General features: G+C 37.2%; 5 protein-coding genes across 5 annotated transcripts in view; 3 read left to right on the top strand and 2 right to left on the bottom strand.

Annotated features, from left to right (window-relative positions):
- Nucleotides 1–19498, top strand: part of LOC112053158 (inositol oxygenase-like) — a 200511-nt gene that overhangs the window by 143385 nt on the left and 37628 nt on the right. The gene's annotated exons all lie outside the window — the stretch shown is intronic.
- The window catches only part of LOC112053162 (uncharacterized), a 38262-nt gene continuing 19165 nt past the window's right edge, over nt 402–19498 (bottom strand). Inside the window, exon 2 of the mRNA XM_052883316.1 lies at nt 402–1793. Coding sequence (XP_052739276.1) covers nt 819–1793 — 975 coding nt within the window. The 3' untranslated portion in view covers nt 402–818. The remainder of the gene's footprint in view (nt 1794–19498) is intronic.
- LOC112047083 (putative nuclease HARBI1) lies at nt 8515–12377 on the top strand. The gene is made up of 5 exons (XM_052883315.1): nt 8515–10091; nt 10242–10438; nt 10640–10772; nt 11022–11154; nt 11331–12377. The coding sequence occupies exons 1-5, from the start codon at nt 9858–9860 to the stop codon at nt 11741–11743; spliced, it is 1110 nt and encodes a 369-aa protein (XP_052739275.1). The 5' UTR covers nt 8515–9857; the 3' UTR covers nt 11744–12377.
- On the bottom strand, nt 11601–15988 carry LOC128198345 (myb-related transcription factor, partner of profilin-like). Its single transcript, XM_052883317.1, has 5 exons — nt 13619–15988; nt 13319–13517; nt 12870–13052; nt 12379–12782; nt 11601–11739 (listed from the first exon to the last, which is right to left on the bottom strand). The coding sequence occupies exons 1-5, from the start codon at nt 13621–13623 to the stop codon at nt 11709–11711; spliced, it is 822 nt and encodes a 273-aa protein (XP_052739277.1). The 5' UTR covers nt 13624–15988; the 3' UTR covers nt 11601–11708.
- Nucleotides 16076–18971, top strand: LOC112046570 (uncharacterized). Its single transcript, XM_024083253.2, has 2 exons — nt 16076–16198; nt 16777–18971. Exon 2 carries the CDS (start codon nt 16784–16786, stop codon nt 18647–18649), a length of 1866 nt encoding a protein of 621 aa, XP_023939021.2. The 5' UTR covers nt 16076–16198; nt 16777–16783; the 3' UTR covers nt 18650–18971.

The following is a 19498-nucleotide window of genomic DNA, read 5'->3' as shown; positions in this document are numbered from 1 at the left end:
CGCAGAAGCATCGCCTTATGAGGCCCGAAGGTAGAAGCAGAAGATGTGGGCAATACGACTCTGTAAGAGGCTAAGGGCGTCTTCTCGGAGACTGAGTATGACTAGTGTAGTGTACGGTAGTACAGCCACAAGTAGATCAACCAGTAGTAGGTAGGAACAATCCTTTGATTTTCACAACAAGGCGAGATCTTTTATTTTTCTGGTCATGCTGTACTTGTGTGAATTGAATAGTAGGTATTAGCAGTATACCAAGCTGTGTTAGAGTTTTAGTTTGTTTCAATCAGTTTCAGTTCAGTAGCTTTAATTACTACTATTTATTATTACTTTATACTTACTTAATACTATTATTGTTTACGAGTATGACGGTCTCTAAAGAAAAGGGTACAATAAAAATTCGAACATATTTTTAATTCTTTATTTAAAACATAAATATAATTTACACAAGAAGGCCAACATTGCCATCAAAATTCTCACACTTTGTATCATACTAATCACACTGGAAACTCTTTAATCTTATGGGTATTTAGGTACATCTTTAAATCTATAATTATCTATTTTTATTCAAACACATAAATTACCTATACGGAAAAAATAATTTAATTAAATATTGTTATTATAACCAATGTTTTATGTACAACATCGTTAAAATTACACAATCAATAAATAGTCGAGGGTAATTATTTTTTAGAATTTGGTAGATTCAAAAGTAGGTACCTAATCCTCATTTCAGATTTATTTCCATTCAAGCGTAATCAATCACACGTTACATCTAGATTTATGACTAAAAAGGCAGTGACGGTTACAGCTAAGTCTCGTCATTATTTCGCTCTTAGGTCTACTGTCTCGAAGCCAGATTCGGTAATCAGTTTCGGCGCTGAGATCTCTGGTGGGGATTCCCTCGACAGAGAGGTTCTCTTGTGTCTGGGAGGTGGGACGGGCGCAGGCGGAGGCACTTTGGATTTCAACAGAGCTTTTATTTTCATGCCACCTCTGTAGTAGTAAAGGTACAGGCCTGCCAACACTGCCACCGCGACGAATAGCGTGACAATCGCGATGACGAGACCGTAGTACCAGGTGCTTCCGGTAGACTCTTCCGGCGCCGGCGTAGGTGGCTTCCTGCTCGGGTGAACGTACGTCGGCTTCGGCCTTCTCGTCGTGGTGGCGAAGTTTTCCCCGATGGCTATATCTGCGCACGCTCGGAATTCCTCCTGCGGTCCGCATCCTACGGCCCCCGTGCCGTCTTCACACGTACCCCAATTGTTGCCAGCAATATACTTCCACTGGAGCACACAGTGTGAGCACTCCAGATCGTCGGGCAACTGGTACTTCATTTCGTATATGCCGTTCCCATTTTTGGGGTAGTACTTCGTTTCCGCTCTACCTTCCAAAGGTAAGACGTATTTGTCCATGCATTCTTGGTCTGTGGCATTGGAGTCGTTGCATATTCTGAATTGGAAGAAACCCATATGGCTGGCGGTCAGTTGTACCTTGATGGGGATGACGTCGCTGGGCGCGTATTTGCGCACGATGACGCCGTTGTAAAACCTGCCGCCTTTTTCGTGAGCGCGGGGCTTGGGGTCGTCCCAGGCGTCGCCGCAGACGCCGCACTTCCCGTTGTTGCGCTGCCACTGGCGGGTGAAGCCGCCGCAGTACAGCTCATGGTCGTTGTAGTTGTGCGGAGTGTTGAAGCCGTACCGCCAGGCGGAGGCGCGCGACGGCGGCTCGATCAGTCTGCCGTGACCGTTCACGCCTCTTTCCAATATGGTAAGGATTGCGACGCTATACCATATTATCTGTAAAAAGAGAAAATTAACATTAATGCTTTATTATTTCATCAATATCAGTCTATTTTAACAGGGCCACGCTTAGATCACGCTGGTTCATTGCGGGTGTACGGAATTAGGGTGATTCATTAACGATCACTATCAGATGTTAATTAACGACGGACCGATGGCATGTACTCTCCAACCAGTGGCGTAGCGTTCCTTGGAGGGGCCCTGTATCAAAATTATTTGGGGAGCCCAAATGATTTAACACTCGCATAAAATAACTCGCCTAAAATAAATATGACAGTGACTTAACCTAATGTAGGATGTTTCCAACTTTTGAACTTACGCTTTACCAGGGAAAAAAGAGCTTGTGCAATGGATTACCTACATTTTACTAATTTTGCATTCACACGTAAGGGGCCCCTATAGTTTGGGGGCCCCGTATCATTGATACGACTAATATGGCGGTAGCTATGCCCAACGCACGGGAGTGTATCACCGTCGAGGATGGGGATGTATAAATATTTCAAAATGTAATGTAATAAATTCTATGAACAATTACTTTGATTTGTTCTTGACTATTAGATTCTTCCGTGTCTAAGTATGTTGAGATAAATGGATTTAAAACTATCTGTTACGCAATTTATAAAAACGTGGGAAAAATTTAGTTTATAACTAGGTAACAATAATCGTAAAGACACGAGTGATATTTCGTAAATGTGCAAACTGAGTTATCCTTCCACCAAGGTTACGACAATTTAGCAATGAGCACACAAAACTGAACACTAACCTCAGTGTTCATTTCTAGACTTTTTTGTGCGTGAATTCTGAATTAGATTTTTCAATCGTGGCATCACTTCGAGGCAAGCAGTAACAGTAGACTGCGGCTTCTCTTTGGAGAAAACAGTTCCGGGGCTGAACCCCTTTTCTTTGAGATCAATCGGCTGTCGTTAACAGGGTCAGGGCATTGGAACGGCCAGTCTAGGCCGAGGGCAACTGTACCAAGTCACCTAAGCCGGGTTAGACCCGCTGATGCGAAGCCCAGGTGGGTGTGGATATGCCACTGAGAAGAATTGAAAGATACCATACCATGCCCTTGCCTACAATCTCACCTGATGGTAAGTGATGATACAATCTAAGATGGAAGTGGGCTATCTTGTTTGAAGGAAGATGAATATCCACACCCCTTTCGGTTTCTACACGACATCGTATTGCAACGATTAATCGCTTGGCGGTACGTCTTTGCCGGTAGGGTGGAAACTAGCTACGGTCGAAGCCTCCCACCAGCCAGACCTGGACGTACCTTACGACGACGTTATTAATATTATGATAATCTAAAATTATTATATTTAAAACTCCAAATTTTTTTTTAATTTGGCTGTATTTTATGTCTCGCAGGCTTTTCGTTGCATAATTTTTTGTTGATTAAAGTTTAAGTAAATATTAGTTTAGAGTTTATCGTAAGAAGACAGATGCGGTGGAGGACTATGTTATTTTATATTTAGGTACCTATTTTCGAAAAGAGCGGCTATTCTGTAACGTTGTTTCAACAATTTGCAAGTTCGAGTTTCGAATTCATCTCTCTCTCTTTGTTTTACACGATACTATAGAAAGAGAAAGATAGAGGGAAATCCAAAACTCGCACTTGCGATTTATGCAAAACTGAAAACATCGTTTCTGAATAGCTCTCCAGGTATTTAATATTATGGGCTTCTTTGTTAACGTATGTTAATGTATATTTGTTGTGATCAATAAAGGGGAAGTATTAAGTAGGAAGTTGCTCAAGGCGCCGGCCCAGGAACTGAGCAGTGCACGCTCTACATATTAAGCAGTCAAGTGGCAACTGGCACGCGGTGTACGTTTCTTCGATATATGCAGATCATGACGTTATCCGATAACTCCGTTAATTACAGAGAAGAGGATTTCTAAGTAAAAATAGCGAAATAAACTTAAAAACTCAGGAAGACAGAATAAAGAGCAGGAGAATTTCAGACCGAGAGTTGGATCTATACAAATCATGCCCACGTGGAATGGTGGCAAGAATACTGGCTGCATTTCCGCGTTGCACAGCCAGGCGTTCCTTCGCGCAAAAAATGATCCAAGCCTTCTGCCACCAGTTGAGGCAACTAGCCGCGGTGAAGTGATTCAGAGTTTTTTTTGGCATTGCGCCTCCTCGGCAAAAGGAACAAAGATGTCCCAAAAATGCCTCAGGTCAAATGAAAATTACAAAGAGACTAAAATTACCTTACAATTTTTATATTGAAAGATATAAACAAAAATCTTGGATAAAATATAGCGGGGTTTCAAAATCATTTTAATTTTCAACTTCTAGATAGGTATTATGTGCGATGTTATGATACTCAATACGCAATAACCCCGCTATCTAGGATCAAAAATATGGTAAAAATTTCATTGTGATGCATTAACTTTTTTTGCGGGGCAAACAATGTATCTCTTTTATGTAACTCAAGAGTGAGAGAGATACATGTGCTACTTACCAGGTTCAGAAGAAGAAATACTTTATTACACACATTATAAAACAAATTGAAAATTGAAACTAAAGATAAGCAAAGGCAGCCTTATTGCTAAAGCAATCTCTAACAACCCCTGATGACAGGATCTCAGCTTTTCTGCTGCGGCTCCCGGTATTGTAATTGCTTCGTGAGCCAAAATTTTGCGGACGAAGTTAGGGCCGTACGATTCGACGAGCTGTACCTACTAATAATAAACATGCAAAGAGGTCAATTCTGTACATGAAATATATTTCCAAAATAACTATCAGGGGATTGCTGATTAGTGATGGATACTGATGCCAAAAATGCAATCAGTAAAATTTTTCTGTCTGTATGTTCGTTATAGAAACAAAAACTACTTGACGGATTTTAACGAAACTTGGTACAATTATTCTTCATACTCCTGGGCAGGTTATAGTATAATTTTCATCACTCTACTATCAATAGGAGCAGAGCAGTGAAAGGAAATGTTGGGAAAACGGAAGAAGTTACTCCATTTTACAGTGATATTACCGTAAGGGCTGGATTAAAGAGGTCTAAAGGCGGACGAAGTCGCGGGCGTCCGCTAGTTATAAATATTATTTGATACAATTCTCGTGCCATATTCGTGTAGGTACTTCGCTTGCTTCTACCTTCTACCGACTCGCATTGCCACACTCCGCAACAATAAGTCGGTTGGGCAACCTCCGCGGTTCAGTGCGTTACGTGTGAAGACTGCTTATTGCTTTGTTACTATTCGACGGTAAGTCTCAATCCGCGACACTGTTGTTATTCAATTGTTTTTTCAAAGACGATATCAAGTAACAAATTCCGATCTGATCAGACTTCATCAGACGAAGTTTTTGTTTGTTGGTTGCAAAAGTTTCGATTTCGATTGCGCGATTTACATTGCAACGACCAGCTTAAATTGAAGTAGGTTGGCGCTTGCTTATATATTTAGTTAATAACTAGCGGACGCCCGCGACTTCGTCCGCGTGAAAGTCGTTGTAAACTTTCAACTACCCCTATCCCACCCTACCCTAACCTACCTCTACCCTACCCCTACCCTACCCTATCCCAACCCTACCCCTACCCTACCACTACCCTACCCCTACCCTAACCTACCCCTGCCCTAGCCCTACCCTACACTACCCCTACCCTACCCTACCCCTACCCTACCCTACCCTACCCCTACCCTACCCTACCCCTACCCTACTCATTAAGGCTGCACTTCTTTATTTATTCCTTCCACCGCGAGTAGCGTCGAGCGCAGCAACCGTTACATAAAAATAATCCATATAGCATGAATTAGTATTCACGCGCGATGGCTCAGCGTATTTCTTGTATAACTTTGGTGTTTCTTTACCGATTTTTATGATTCTTTTTTTATTGAATAGGTGATAATGTTAACTTTCTTATAAGGGATGAGTGATAAGTGTTATAAACATAAGAGTAGACAAATATAATTAGAAAGCTCCGAACTGCTAAGCTATCGGGAGTTACACGTGTTATTGTGAGTCAACCATAAAAGATAGACATATATATGCTGTTGTGTTTTTATAGACAATTTTAAGGAGAACATTTTCGTTATACATGATTTCTATGTAGGTTTAACCATTAAGGCTGTACACGCGAAGGAAGCTTAAAAAATTGAGTAACTTCTCCCGTTTTCTCAACATTTCTCTTCACTGCTCTGCTCCTATTGATCGTAGCGTAATGAAAAGTATACTATAACCTGCCCAGGAGTATGTAAAATAATTGTACCAAGTTTCGTTAAAATCCGTCCAGTAGTTTTTGTTTCTATAAAGAACATACAGACAGACAGACAGACAGACAGACAGACAAAAATTTTACTGATTGCATTTTTGGCATCAGTATCGATCACTAATCAACCCCTGATAGTTATTTTGGAAATATATTTCATGTACAGAATTGACCTCTCTACAGATTTATTATAAGTATAGATTATAAAAATAATTGCATTGAATTGTATTGGTATATGTCTCCAAGACTGTGCAATTTTGGCAATATGTATGTATACATATAGGTCGAATTGATAACCTATTTTTTCAAGTTGATTGGTTTTGTGCAGTCAGCAGGTTTTACGCATCCTGACTCTAAAGTTTAGATAATACGCTTACCTAATATTTAAATGGTTTAAAGTCTAAACCTTAACCGTTTAAATATAAAGCGTATTTTTTGAATACTTCCCTCGGTATAATATCCCCTGTCGCCAGTTTCTTTCAGAGAACTTTAAGTGTCTCTAGCGAAGAGTTGCGACTAAGCTAAGGGTCAACTATACTAGGGCCTTTCTTGATGAGTACTGTTTACCAACAAACAAATTAAAAATGAGGGTATAAATCACTAGTCATTTCTCACCTTATAATAATTATAATTAACTTGTTCTTAAATTAATACAAATAAATTTGATTAATAAGCTTAGAACAATTAGATATGGTTAATATATATTATATAACGTTTTGTATACAAACCATACATAATTTAAAATAAATAAGTTATGAATGTCATTTAATTTTTTACCTTCATTTCTAATTTATTTGTTAGTAAACAGTATTCATCAAGACAGGTCGTAGTATAGACATGATCCCTCCTTCCTCATATAATATGAGATGCCAGCCACCTCCGGAAGGTGGCTATAACTAAATAATATCAATATATTTTGGACCCTTATTCCATGTTCTACCTATACGAAATTAATATTGTTTTAATTAAATTTGATATGAGTCAAGTACCCTATTGTTGACCCACCGACAGTATCGATCAGTATGCGCAGTAAAGCTCCATCACTTTCGTGGCGGGAATCGTAAATGAAAGTGAAAATTGTGTTTACGTCTGGAAATACGGTGAATATACAGAAAACATTATTTTACATTTTCCATAGTGTAATGTGAACTTTTCATATCTATTTTTACTCTAATCTTACCACCTAAGTCTTTAACCCTATCACTTAACAGCCTTCATATAATTTGGAATTCATTTGGCGTAGGAGATTATCAGGCACTACTGTTTATCCCAAAAAACTGCGTTTCACGTGGACTAAGTCGCAGGCATTCACTAATAATATATTATAAACCGTTAAACAAGTTAGAAACAAAGACAGATTTTCGGGTATACATTATAAGTATATAATTAACATTTTTATATATATTTTAGTAACAAACGTTCTTTATAACGTAGATCGTCGTGGTCGCGGAATTCAGAATACAATTAACATTTGGAACTTGTAAATTGGACCACCGAACCGGTAAGGTCGCGAAACCTACGTAGAATCTTTGCGGTGACAACAGGATATGTTCTATATTATATTTTAATCGTTAAAAAATGATAATGACTGCCATTTTAATGTTGATGTTGACTGATCGCATTAATCAAATTATTTTTGGTAATAAATAGGTAGACCATTGGGTTAGTACCCAGGAAGCATAAAACTTACGTAGGTTTATTAGCTATTCTAGCTGACTGCGCGGTTTCACCCGCGTGGTTCACGTTCCCGTCGGAATATGGGGATAATATTATAAAGCCTATAGTCTTCCTCGATAAATGGGCTATCTAACAGTGAAAATAGTTCCTGAGATTAGCGCGTTCAAGCAAACAAACAAACAAACAAACTCTTCAGCTTTATAATATTATAGTGTAGATTACAGTCCACAGTAGATACTTGAAGTCAGTGGCGTACACAGGTTGGTGACTAGGGTAGGCAATAGGCATTATTATTATTATGTCATCATCATTCATCATTAACAATCCCAGAAAGGGTTAGGCATAACCCTCTGATTCTGAGGCGAGACTCGTGGTCTATGAAGTCCACCAATTGGTGATCATAGCCCAATTGGCAGACTTTACACACGACGAGAATTACGATAATTCCCAGATATGCAGGTTTCCTCACGATGTTTTTTCTTCACCTTGGAGACAATTAATATTAAATTTCTTAAAATGCACAAACTGAAAAGGAGGAGAAGGTGGATGCCCCGGACCGGATTCGAATCTACCACCCTCCGAATCGATGTCAGAGGTCATATCCACTGGACTATCACGGCACGGCTCACGGCTCTTTTATAATATAGGTACGTAAAAAGTTAGTTTTTAAGATAGTCATCTTTGAATCACAACAACACTGATTTGACTTCAATTAGCTTAAACAGACTCCCTATGGTATTGAAAATATTAAAAAAAAAAACATGAATAAAAACATTTTAAATAAACCATGAATAATAAGAGAGATTCAAACCCAAGTCTCTACGAGCATCTATAGGTGTTCCGGTCAACGGTTTAGTAGCATCGAGCCTCGACCAAGATAATAAAGAGCCATAGCTTGGCTCAAAGGCCGCTTATAGTTATTGTTTGTACCAGTAAGGCTGTGCTTCTTTAGACTATAAGAACATATTTTTTACTAGCCCACGCCCACGATAAACAAGCAAATAGCAAGTGCCTATTGTCTAAAATTAATACTAATTTTAGTCTTAACTTTTATTATAAATGCGAGTGTGTGTTTGTTTGTTACGCTTTTTTGCCGTGTGTCGGTAAAAGTGATGGCAAAAGAAATGCATGTTTATCGGTCTCCGTTTACTGTTCAACTGATTTTATAGTTTACAAAATGCTTGAGCTAAAAATATACAAGTCAATGTGGTTTGTGTTACGTACAATTGCGTTGTCAACTTATGGATAAGCTACAAACTAAATAATACTGTGGACACGCTATACACTATTGTCTGAAATCTATACCAACTTTAGTCCTAACTATCATTATAAATGCGAGTGTGAGGTAGTTTGTTACGCATTTACGCCTGCTTATAAAATTTAACAAGTACAAATTATAAATTATGAAAAAACCCTCGAAGTGTATGAAATTATCTAGAAATTACTTCCATATAATTTAAACTTTTAAGTTTAAATGGTGTTTCAATATGTAAGCTACAAAGTTCATTTGAAAAAAAACCGCATTTCTGCATTATCATATGCTATATTTTATGCGTATTCCCACGTATACGAAAACTACGCATACCCACGGGAACGAAAACTACGCCGATGAAACCACGGTGGTCAGCTAGTATAGGTAGTATAAGTGAGAACGTAACTCGTAACTGCGTTTAATTTGTTAGGTACCTAAAGGCTTGCTTAAACCACTGCACTGCGTCAACTTTGGTTGATATTATTAGGTAACTTGCCCGGGTAAGGAGGCTAAGCCTCCAGGCCTGTATCTACCCCTCACGAGGTTTTCGTCTGGGATCAGGGTACCTACTATCAACTATTATAGCGACTCAATTAAAGACCTAAACTGAACTGCTTTGCTTTTTCCTACCATGAAGTCCTATAACCGACCAATTGACGCTGTCACGCAATAAAAACCTAAATTGATCCGCTAACGGCATCCATTCAGTCTGTTTTTCGTACTGTGAACTTCTAATGTAACCTAAACTGAATCGTTATACTGTCAAAGTGAGCCGACCAAATAAAGTTACTTTTATTGTGGCTTGAACTGAATCGCTTTCACATAATTTATATTATTTAATTGAATATAAATTAGTTAGTAGCAAGTACTTTGCTTAGAAATACTTTTTTGAACAGTGTTATAATGTCTGATGAACTAATAATCTTTGAATTTCTGGAATACGACAATGAAATAAACACTGAGCGTAAACAAAGAAGACGCTTCATACGGGAACAATCGGATCCTTTCAGTTTGGAGGATACGGAATTTATTAGACGGTATCGTCTTTCTAAGGAATTGGTGATAAATCTATGTGCCGAATTACAGCCAATGATTAAAAAACCGACAAAATCGACAGATTTGTCGATAGAAACAAAGGTACGTAAATACAGTTTATACTGCATTCAGTGACTTCATTTACGTAAGTTGGCAAAGTTCTTGTGGTTTTTGTGTCAGACAAAATATGTAGAGACAAAATATTATCAACAATAGATATTGTAATAACAACTAAAGGTGTTTTTTTTTTAGGTTTTGACTGCATTGTCTTTTTACGCAACAGGGTCATATCAAAGGCCAATAGGAGACATTACCGCTCATTCAATGGCACAGCAAACAGTTTCTGCAGTCATAGCTGAGGTTACTAGGTGCATTGATACCCCTGCGATGAGAAGGAAATACATTTCTTTCCCTAATTCCTTAGAAGAGAGAAATAAAGTTAGAACAAGGTATGGTACCCATATCCCATATTGAAACCTAATACTTACTATAATAGACTCAAAAAAGTAAGATAGAAATTGGAAATACTTACTCAAGTAAGTACATTGAAAAAAAATATTTTTATCTAAAAGATATTATATGTATAATATAGTTTAATCAACAATGACATTATATAGGTGGGTACCTAAATGATATTAAAAAAATTTCAGGTTTTATCAAAAATTTAATTTTCCTGGGATACTTGGCTGCATTGACTGTACACAGGTTGCAATCATTAGACCGTCTCAAAATGAAGAAAGGTTTTATTGTAGGAAGCACTATCACTCATTAAATGTTCAGTTGGTAAGTTCATGCAGTTCAATCTTTATCACTAATTGTAATCTCTCTTTCAGGCTCCCATTTATATTTATTACTAGCAGATGGAAAATGAAAAAAAAAAACATTATTTATAACTATGTATTAATACTTAATATAAACCTAAATTTTTAATGTGCCTACTTATATAAATAAAGATTTTAACACAATATCCTTTTTATTCCACAATTATATGTTTAATTAACCTTTTTTACATAATGTACCTAATTATTACAGATTTGTGATGCTGATATGAATATAACAAGTGTTGACGCTAGTTATGGTGGTGCCACCCATGATTCATTTATTTGGAATGTTCATCCTTTAAAATTATTCTTAGAAAATCTTGATGAAACAACATGGTTACTGGGTAAGAATTAAAAGTACTTGTATCTGCTAAAAAACTCATGATTAATTACATTAATATTAATAACAATAAAATATTAATCCAATTATTGAACTATAACTTTAACACTTAAGAAAGCAAAATATTGCTTTTAGTAATAATTAAGGATTTAAAAATAGAATAAAATTTCTTTTTTGCAGCTGATTCAGGTTACCCATTGAGGAAATACATGATGACACCCATTGTCAATGCTCTTCCTGACACACCAGAGAAACATTACACAGATTTACAAATAAGAACCAGGAATGTAATTGAAAGGACAATTGGACTCTTAAAAGCTCGTTTTCGATGTCTTTTAGTGCATAGAGTATTGCATTATCAACCAAGAGTTGCAGCTTCCATAGTGAATACTTGTGTAATTTTACATAATATTTGCAACAAAGCAAATATGCCTGTTTCTATGCTGAGCAACGAAGATGTGCTGCAAGAGGCCCAAATGCAGTTAAGTTCAACTAACAATGAACACACTGTTAACAATAACCAAGGTCTACAGTTCGGTGTTAACTGCAGAAATAACCTTATACTTCATCTCTGGGACGCTCGACATACCTAAAACAATAAGTTTATATTTAATATAAAATAATTGTAACATAACTTTAAGATTTTGTAAAGTGGTCATGTTGATAACATTGTATTCAGAAATAATAATGTATGTCATGCGCGTATTGTGAGAAGGTTCCTCACTCTGGGGCCCTAACCACAGGTTGCTTCGGCACTCAAATGTCCCGCGGTTATTTTTATTATACATTTTCAATAGTTTTAGAATTTAAATAAACTATCGTGAGTTATTCATATTAATTGATTATATAACACGACTAAAACTCACGTGATATTCATTCACGGATGTCCGACTTTGACGTTGTATCATATGAGTTTTAGCTGTATTTCATAATCAATTAATATTTTTATAGTGTTTTGTATTTTATATATTTAACATTATTGAAATTAAAAAAGGGCAAATGAATAGTAGTATTTAAGTTCCTAATTTTATAATATTGTATGTACCTAAATTACATTTAGTGTTGAGTAAGTAGTTTATTTTTAAATTATCTAGTACACGTTTAAGCATAATTTGTAGTTTTTATGCATAGTTGTAGTTGTTGTATAGTATATTTTTAATTTACTTACTTGCATTGTAAAAATGAATATCTAATTTTAATATAAAAATACATAATTATAAACAGTCACCTTGACAAAAGCATTTCTTTTATTCCTCTTATTTCTTCTAAAAGTTTTATCAAAGTATCTCTGTTGGCTTCTTCTATTTCTGCCCTTCTATCGGATATCCTAATAAGCTCTCTCCGAGCCGCATCTTGCGTCAATGGGGTCACGCGGCGTCTGCGGCGACGTGGTGAGCGTCTAGGAGTGCTAATGGGAACTGGTCTAGGAGTTACAGCCCTGGGGGGAGTTGTAGGTAATGGAGGTGACGTTGGTAAAGGATGTGTTTCAGGTTGAGGAGGTGATAATCTTGATGATGATGGTCCAGGTCCAGGCTCTTCTTCCAATATCACCATCGGCAAGTCCAATATGCTTTCAGAAACTACTGAATTAGTTGCTTCTGAATTAATAAAGTTTGTAGTTTCATTTAATGTCTGAAAAATATAATAAATTATGTGAGAAATCAATTCAATGTTCTATCAAACAAAATTGGATATAAATATATGCAAAAACGAACTTACTTCCAATGGCTCTACCCTTATTCCTGGCAGGCCAGAGCCAAAATCTTCTCCTAAGATATAGAGAAACTTATTCTCTATTTCAGTTAAAGCGCGATTCAAAGGAGCCCCTCCGCCTGTCTGCTGGTGTGATGCTCTAGCAGCTACAGCCAACTTTTTCAATTTAGACTTGTAGTCATTCCAGTACTAGTAAAAAGAATATTACATTATTTGTGGATTTGGAGTCATATGCCAAAACATTTATTGAGATAATTTTATTTTATTATATAAACTGTCAACCCACGAGACCTATATACACCACTTCATTGTTATGATTTTAAATAATTACCCAGCACGCTAGTCTGCTATGGGTTGGCAAGTGATAATGTTTGACTCTGTAGAGCTCTCAGCAAGATTTCGTTTTACCAAACAAGTTAATCATCTTAATATATTGTAGATATTTATTTACTCACTTTACTCCATCCTTTCCAATCTTTTATAGCGCCATCTCCATGCGAATTCAAATTTTGGGCTATATTCTCCCACATCCTTTTTGAAAAATCTCTAGCTTGGGACGTTTTATTATAGCCTGTAGCTATACCTTTGTTGGCATTTAAAAATTCCCATAACTGCTCTAGCTGACCGTAGCTAACTCGGCGTCTCGATGTTTCTCTGTAAAAAAAATCCACTTAAAATTCTTTGGCTCAAGTGGTAGGTACGAGTAAGTATAGATGCACTTTTATGCGTAACTGTAACACTATGCAAATACTTACGCCATAATATCAATTTACTTGCTATCACTATATAAACACTACACCATACACTGTTTTTAAATAAATTTAAAAAATATGTTTAACTAACTTTTTAAAATTAATTACAAATACAAATTTCGCGCCTGTCTGATATCTGATGCCTCCGATCTAAAAATCTGTCAATTGTCAATGTCAGTTAACAAAGATGACGTTTAACAAGATGTGTTCATAAGTTGCATACATTTTGTCCGAATAACATCACTCAAAATATTTTAATTATATACAAAAAGTCCTATTAACTAAACTCTACTATAATAAAATTGATATATTTTGTATTTTTACGCTTCTTACTGCTATTATTACTCATTTAACTTAAAACTAAACAAGCTACATCTTGCCGTCGATATAATTTACTACGTACGGAACGCAGCGCATAGTTTTCGAGAGAAAGAGACAAACTTATGCAAGACTTATATAGCGTTGTCTCTTTCGCGCGCATTTCGACCCAACTGCAGATCATAGACAAAACTCGATCATTCATTCACGATACACGATTCAAATGCGATTCAGTTTCGGAGATGTCATGGTACGAAATGAAAGCGATTCAGTATAGGCACTGAAGTTGAATAGCGTCGGAATTGGATCGCTAGGTTAAAGTTGATAGTAGGCCTGCAGGATCAGATGACGTGCCTCCTGCATATGTACAATATCTACAAGTACCCTAGAAATGGAGTTTCATTGTGTTTGGAATTTTCCGCAGGTAAAGTCGCGAGCAATAAGTTGTATTATATCGATTACAGATCAACAAACTTAATACGTACAGAGATGATTTCTCTGTAATTGCCATTATTGAGCCAACCGCAGCCTTTCAATGGCTTAACAGCTATCTTTCTCATGGTGAAATTGTAAATAAGCACTTGTGTTTTGTCATTTTAGAAATCGTGCAGACTTATACCTGTGTACAACGATTTTTTATCTTTAGTAATCTGTAAGTAAGTAGGTACTGTTATCTTTATTTCTTTATTCTATTATATTTATTCTGTTTTGCGTATAATACGCTATAAAAGTCAAAAATGCCTTATAGTATAAGTTAAAATATATTTTCACCCCTACTAACTTCAAATTTAAGGGATGGTGGAATATTGTTATATTATGTTCAATTTTCATATAAATGACCATTTCCGAATTTCAGAATTATTCATTTCTGCTGAGAAAACCGGGTATTTCATGTTCTATTAGTGGAATTTATTTAAAATGTTTTTCATATTTTTGACGTCAAAAAAGAGTGAGACTACTTAGATTACATTTTAATACAATCGTAGGTAAATCAACGCGATCCCCTTGTTACCAGCATGTTAATTACGTAGTATCATCATCATCATTATTCATATATATATAAGCGGCCCATTACAACAGCAGGCTAATTCACTAACTTTGACGTATGTAAGTTGATATACCTATACGAAATTGAGATTCTTGATATGAAAAATATTTTAAATAAACCATGAATAATAAGAGAGATTCAAACCCAAGTCTCTACGAGCATCTATAGGTGTTCCGGTCAACGGTTTAGTAGCATCGAGCCTCGACCAAGATAATAAAGAGCCATAGCTAGATATGTAACAAATGTCATCCGGTGCTTACTGACAACCCTTCGTGGATATACAGTAGGAAGATGACATTTCTCAGTTGCATTGATGTTTATTTTAATAGATCCATACTAATATTATAAAGCTGAAGAGTTTGTTTGTTTGATTGAACTCAGGATATACTGGCCGATTTGAAAAATTCTTTCAGTGTTAGATAGCCCATTTATCGAGGAAGTCTGTAGGCTGCGGGAACGGGAACCACGCAGGCGAAACCGCGCGGCGTCTACTAGTTGTTAATAAAGACCAAATTAGTGAATAGTCTCCCTCTTATAGGAGAGGGGTATATATAGGGCTTATACCTGCCATACTACTCCATTGTGGGTTAACGTACTTAGTTACATAACAATTGACAAGCTTTCGATAAAAAACATGTAATAAAATTTGCTATATCCAAAAACAGCCTTTCTTATTTCGAAATCACCGAGCATGCAATATAAACTCTAGATGTCTGATCAATTAACAAAAACTTTCACCTAAAACTTTCCTCGTCGTCCGCCGCTCCGCGATACTAATATGTAAAAGGTTACGTTTTTTAAAATAAAAGTTGATCACGACATGGCGTCATAAATCTCGTTGCCGTTATGAATTTTCACTTTTTTTAAATGTGTTTTCATAATAAACTTATTTACATGGTTTTGGTAGGTATTTGTATTTTGTATTTATAATACCACACTCATTATCGGTCTATTTTAAAATTCTACTATGAGTAGATTAAGAGACCATAAGGTGGGTGACCCAAATAAAGCCTATGTCTTAATAAGGCCTATTTTTTAAATATCCCGCTTCCTGATTTCAAATGACCGCGGATGTGTGTCGAAGTGTGCGTGTAGATTAACTAACGCACACAATGACAGCAAGCGGCCCGTGCCGCGAACGTGTTGGATCCTGCAGCCGAAAACTACCACGACGCGGAGTGCACGCGTGTTTTTATAAAATTCTGGCAAAATAAATAGTAAGTATACTTATTTTTATTCGTCCACGGTGTGCAGTGTTTTGTATATAGGATAACTGAACGTTTATCTATCTCATCACAAAAGTGAAAAAGGTGTAATGTCGGTGTATTCCATAATATTGTTGTTTTATTTACCCATGTGCAATGTCCTAATAAAGCCTATTAAAAACATGCATAGGCCTTATAACGGCACAGGTATAGGCCTTATTAGGCCAATGTTTTATGTCAGTTAGAAAAGACGACCTCCGTGGCGCAGTGTTATGCACGGTGGATTTATAAGACGGAGGTCCCGAATTCGATTCCCGGCGTGCCGATTGAGATTTTCTAAATTGGTCCTGGTTCGGCTTTTTGGGAGGCTTTAGTCGTGGCTATTTACCACCCTACCGACAAAGACGTACCGCCATATTAGCGTTCCGGTACATGTCGTGTAGAAACGGATGGGTTGTGGATTTGTTCCTACACCTAACAAGTTAGCTCGGCTTCCATCTTAAACTGCATCATCACTTACCACCAGTAAGATTGCAGTCAAGGGCCAACTTGTGATAAATAAAAAAATACACGCATACCCTTGTTTTCAGTAACATCATGGAAAACAGATCACCACCTTCTACCATACGAAAAAAAAGGGCTCAATGGACTTCGCAACAAATGGAAAGCGCTGTTAAAATGGTAGAAAAGGGTATATTGTCTACATATACTGCTGCAGCTAGATACAACATCCCAAGAAGAACCCTACGCAACCATCTAAAGAGCGGTTCGACTATACGAAAGCTAGGTCGGTCGGCCATATTGAATACAGAACAAGAAGCTGGACTTGTCAGAAGAATCATACGTTTGGCTGATGTTGGAGTGCCGATGACGCCAAAGATGCTGCGCGTACAGGCGTTTTCGTTCTGTAAAATTAAGAAAATTCCAAACACTTTCAATGATGCTAAAAATGCCGCGGGGAAGAAATGGTTGAGGTTATTTCTAAAACGACACCCTGAATTAGCGCGTCGTAAAGCACAGATGATGAATCCAGCTCGAGCTCAAAAATTAAATAAATATATTGTTAGCGATCACTTTTCCAAATACAAAAGCGTGCTGGATAGACTTGGAATTGAACATAAACCTGAAAGCATTTACAACATCGATGAAAAAAATTGTCGCATATCCTTACACCATCAGCAGGAAGTTCTGACAGCCAAAGGGAAAAAGAGAGTTCATCAAATAGCAAATGAGCATGCTGAAAGTGTGACTGTGGTAGGCTGCGGAAATGCTATAGGATCAGCTATTCCGCCAATGATACTGTTCAAAGGCAAGAGATTAAAGCCAGAATTCCAAGATAACTTACCTCCAGGCTCTCTCGTGAAGATGACGCCAAAAGGAAGTATGACGACGGAAACATTCATAGAGTTTATTAATCATTTGAATAAATACAGAACATCAGGGCCATGTCTCCTCATATTTGACGGTGCAAAATGCCATCTGGACTTTTCTATTGTAGAGGAAGCTGAGAAATGTGGCATTACTTTATATTGTCTTCCGTCAAATACCACGCACGAATTACAGCCCATGGATAAGTCTGTTTATCGTTCCTTTGAGCACCATTGGGACCAAGAGTTGATTAAATATATCAATCAGCATCCCGAACGAACTCTTAACAAGACAAGCTTCAATGTAATTCTCTCACAAGTATGGCCAAAATGTATGACTATTTCCAATATCTCGAATGGGTTCCGCTCTACAGGGTTGTATCCATATAACCCAGATGCTATTCCTGAAGAAGCTTTTGCGCCCTCTGCGTTGTCAGAGCTTCCTAAGACTATGCATAGTGAGAATATTGCTGCAGGCTTATCTGATCAATCGGCAAAACAAGATATTTCAAGCGCAAATGTGGAAGATTCGGATGGGTCAGCCACAGATACTGAGAATTTGCCACTGTCCTTGTTCTCAAAAATCAAACCGAATGATGGAACTCCGCATAAAATAGATAATAATCAATCAACCACGCGTGAGATTCATGATTTTTTACCAACCCCCAAGTTTAAAGTTAAAACAACTGCTCCACGCAAGAAGTCTCTAAATTACAGAGCTCAAGAGGTAACAAAAGATTTGTTTGGTGGTGACGATGCTACGTCCACATCACAGATTACTGTACCATCGTCAAACGAAGATGTTCCTGGTACTTCATCCATGATAATAATTAGCAGAAAGACACCAAATTCAGCATCAGTTACTGACTGTACCCTCTCAGTACAGACTGCTTCCTTGACAGCAGATAAGCTTAAGGGATCTAAACCAAAACATCACGACAATGCTCCTTCTTGGTACTGTCCAGCTTGTGACGAAGATCGAGTTGAAGATATGCGACAATGTCCTACTTGTGGCGTTTGGTATCATGAACTGTGTGTTGGACTCACACCTGCTGATAAAATATTTTACTGTTCAGGAGATTGTTTCAAAAAATAGGCTGATTAATATCTATTAATCTTAAATGCTATGAAAGTCTGATCTAAAATGACCAAAGTAATTAATAGGATCTCATTTTATATAATATAGACTAATAAACTAAAATATATGTAGAATTTTTAAGTATTGACAACGTTTTGTATTAAGTAAGATGTGGAATGCCTACTTGTTTCAATTAAGGCTTTATTAAGACACAGGGTTCCCAATAAGGCCAAAGTGACATTTTAGTTATTTTTGTTCACAAAAGTGTTATAATTGTTTTTAAAGCAATTTTCTTTCATTTATTACAAAGTTTATTAAATAAATATAAGTATTTCAAATCCCCAGTGTATTTTTATTATAAAACTGCTAGTTAGGTAAGAATAAAATTAAGGTAGGCCTTATTTGGTGACCTTACCTTACTTTTTTTTATAGAAAAGTTCTCTGCAATCGCAGTCTTAAGATTCTGCGCATTCGACTCCTGCGTTGTTACATCTGGCCCATACTTCTATACGGATGTGAAGCCTGGACAGTAAAAGAGGACATCAGGAAACGTATAGAAGCGTTCGAAATGTGGGCTTTTAGACGCATGCTGGCTATCAGTTGGACGTACGGACGAAAGTGACGAATGCCGAAGTTCTGCGACGCGTCAATCAGAAGCGTGAACTTTTGCAGACCGTCAAGACGAGAAAAGTCGCGTATCTAGGGCACGTGCTACGACACGAGAGATACGAACTTCTACAGCTCATCTTGATGGGAAAGGTTGCTGGTAGAAGAGGCGTTGGTCGCAGGAAGAAGTCTTGGCTGAGAAATATCAGAGAGTGGACCGGGATCGCGAGCGTCGCACAATTATTTCTCCTCGCGAAGGAT

This window comes from Bicyclus anynana, chromosome 8 (assembly GCF_947172395.1).
Source record: "Bicyclus anynana chromosome 8, ilBicAnyn1.1, whole genome shotgun sequence".
In the NCBI taxonomy this organism is placed as follows: Eukaryota; Metazoa; Arthropoda; class Insecta; order Lepidoptera; family Nymphalidae; genus Bicyclus; species Bicyclus anynana.
Note: the sequence above shows the minus strand (reverse complement) of the source record. Positions and strands in the feature narration are given on the sequence as shown.

Bases quoted from the DNA above. Each gene is read 5' to 3' on its own strand.
- LOC112047083 (XM_052883315.1), top strand. From the start codon at position 9,858: ATGTCTGATGAACTAATAATCTTTGAATTTCTGGAATACGACAATGAA. The intron at 10,092-10,241 runs GTACGTAAATAC...TTTTTTTTTTAG, and splicing joins ATTTGTCGATAGAAACAAAG to GTTTTGACTGCATTGTCTTT. The intron at 10,439-10,639 runs GTATGGTACCCA...AAAAAATTTCAG, and splicing joins AGAAATAAAGTTAGAACAAG to GTTTTATCAAAAATTTAATT.
- LOC128198345 (XM_052883317.1), bottom strand. The intron at 13,053-13,318 runs GTGAGTAAATAA...TCTTTTTACTAG, and splicing joins ATTGGAAAGGATGGAGTAAA to TACTGGAATGACTACAAGTC. The intron at 11,740-12,378 runs GTGACTGTTTAT...TTATTGTTTTAG, and splicing joins AAAGAAATGCTTTTGTCAAG to GTATGTCGAGCGTCCCAGAG.
- LOC112046570 (XM_024083253.2), top strand. From the start codon at position 16,784: ATGGAAAACAGATCACCACCTTCTACCATACGAAAAAAAAGGGCTCAA.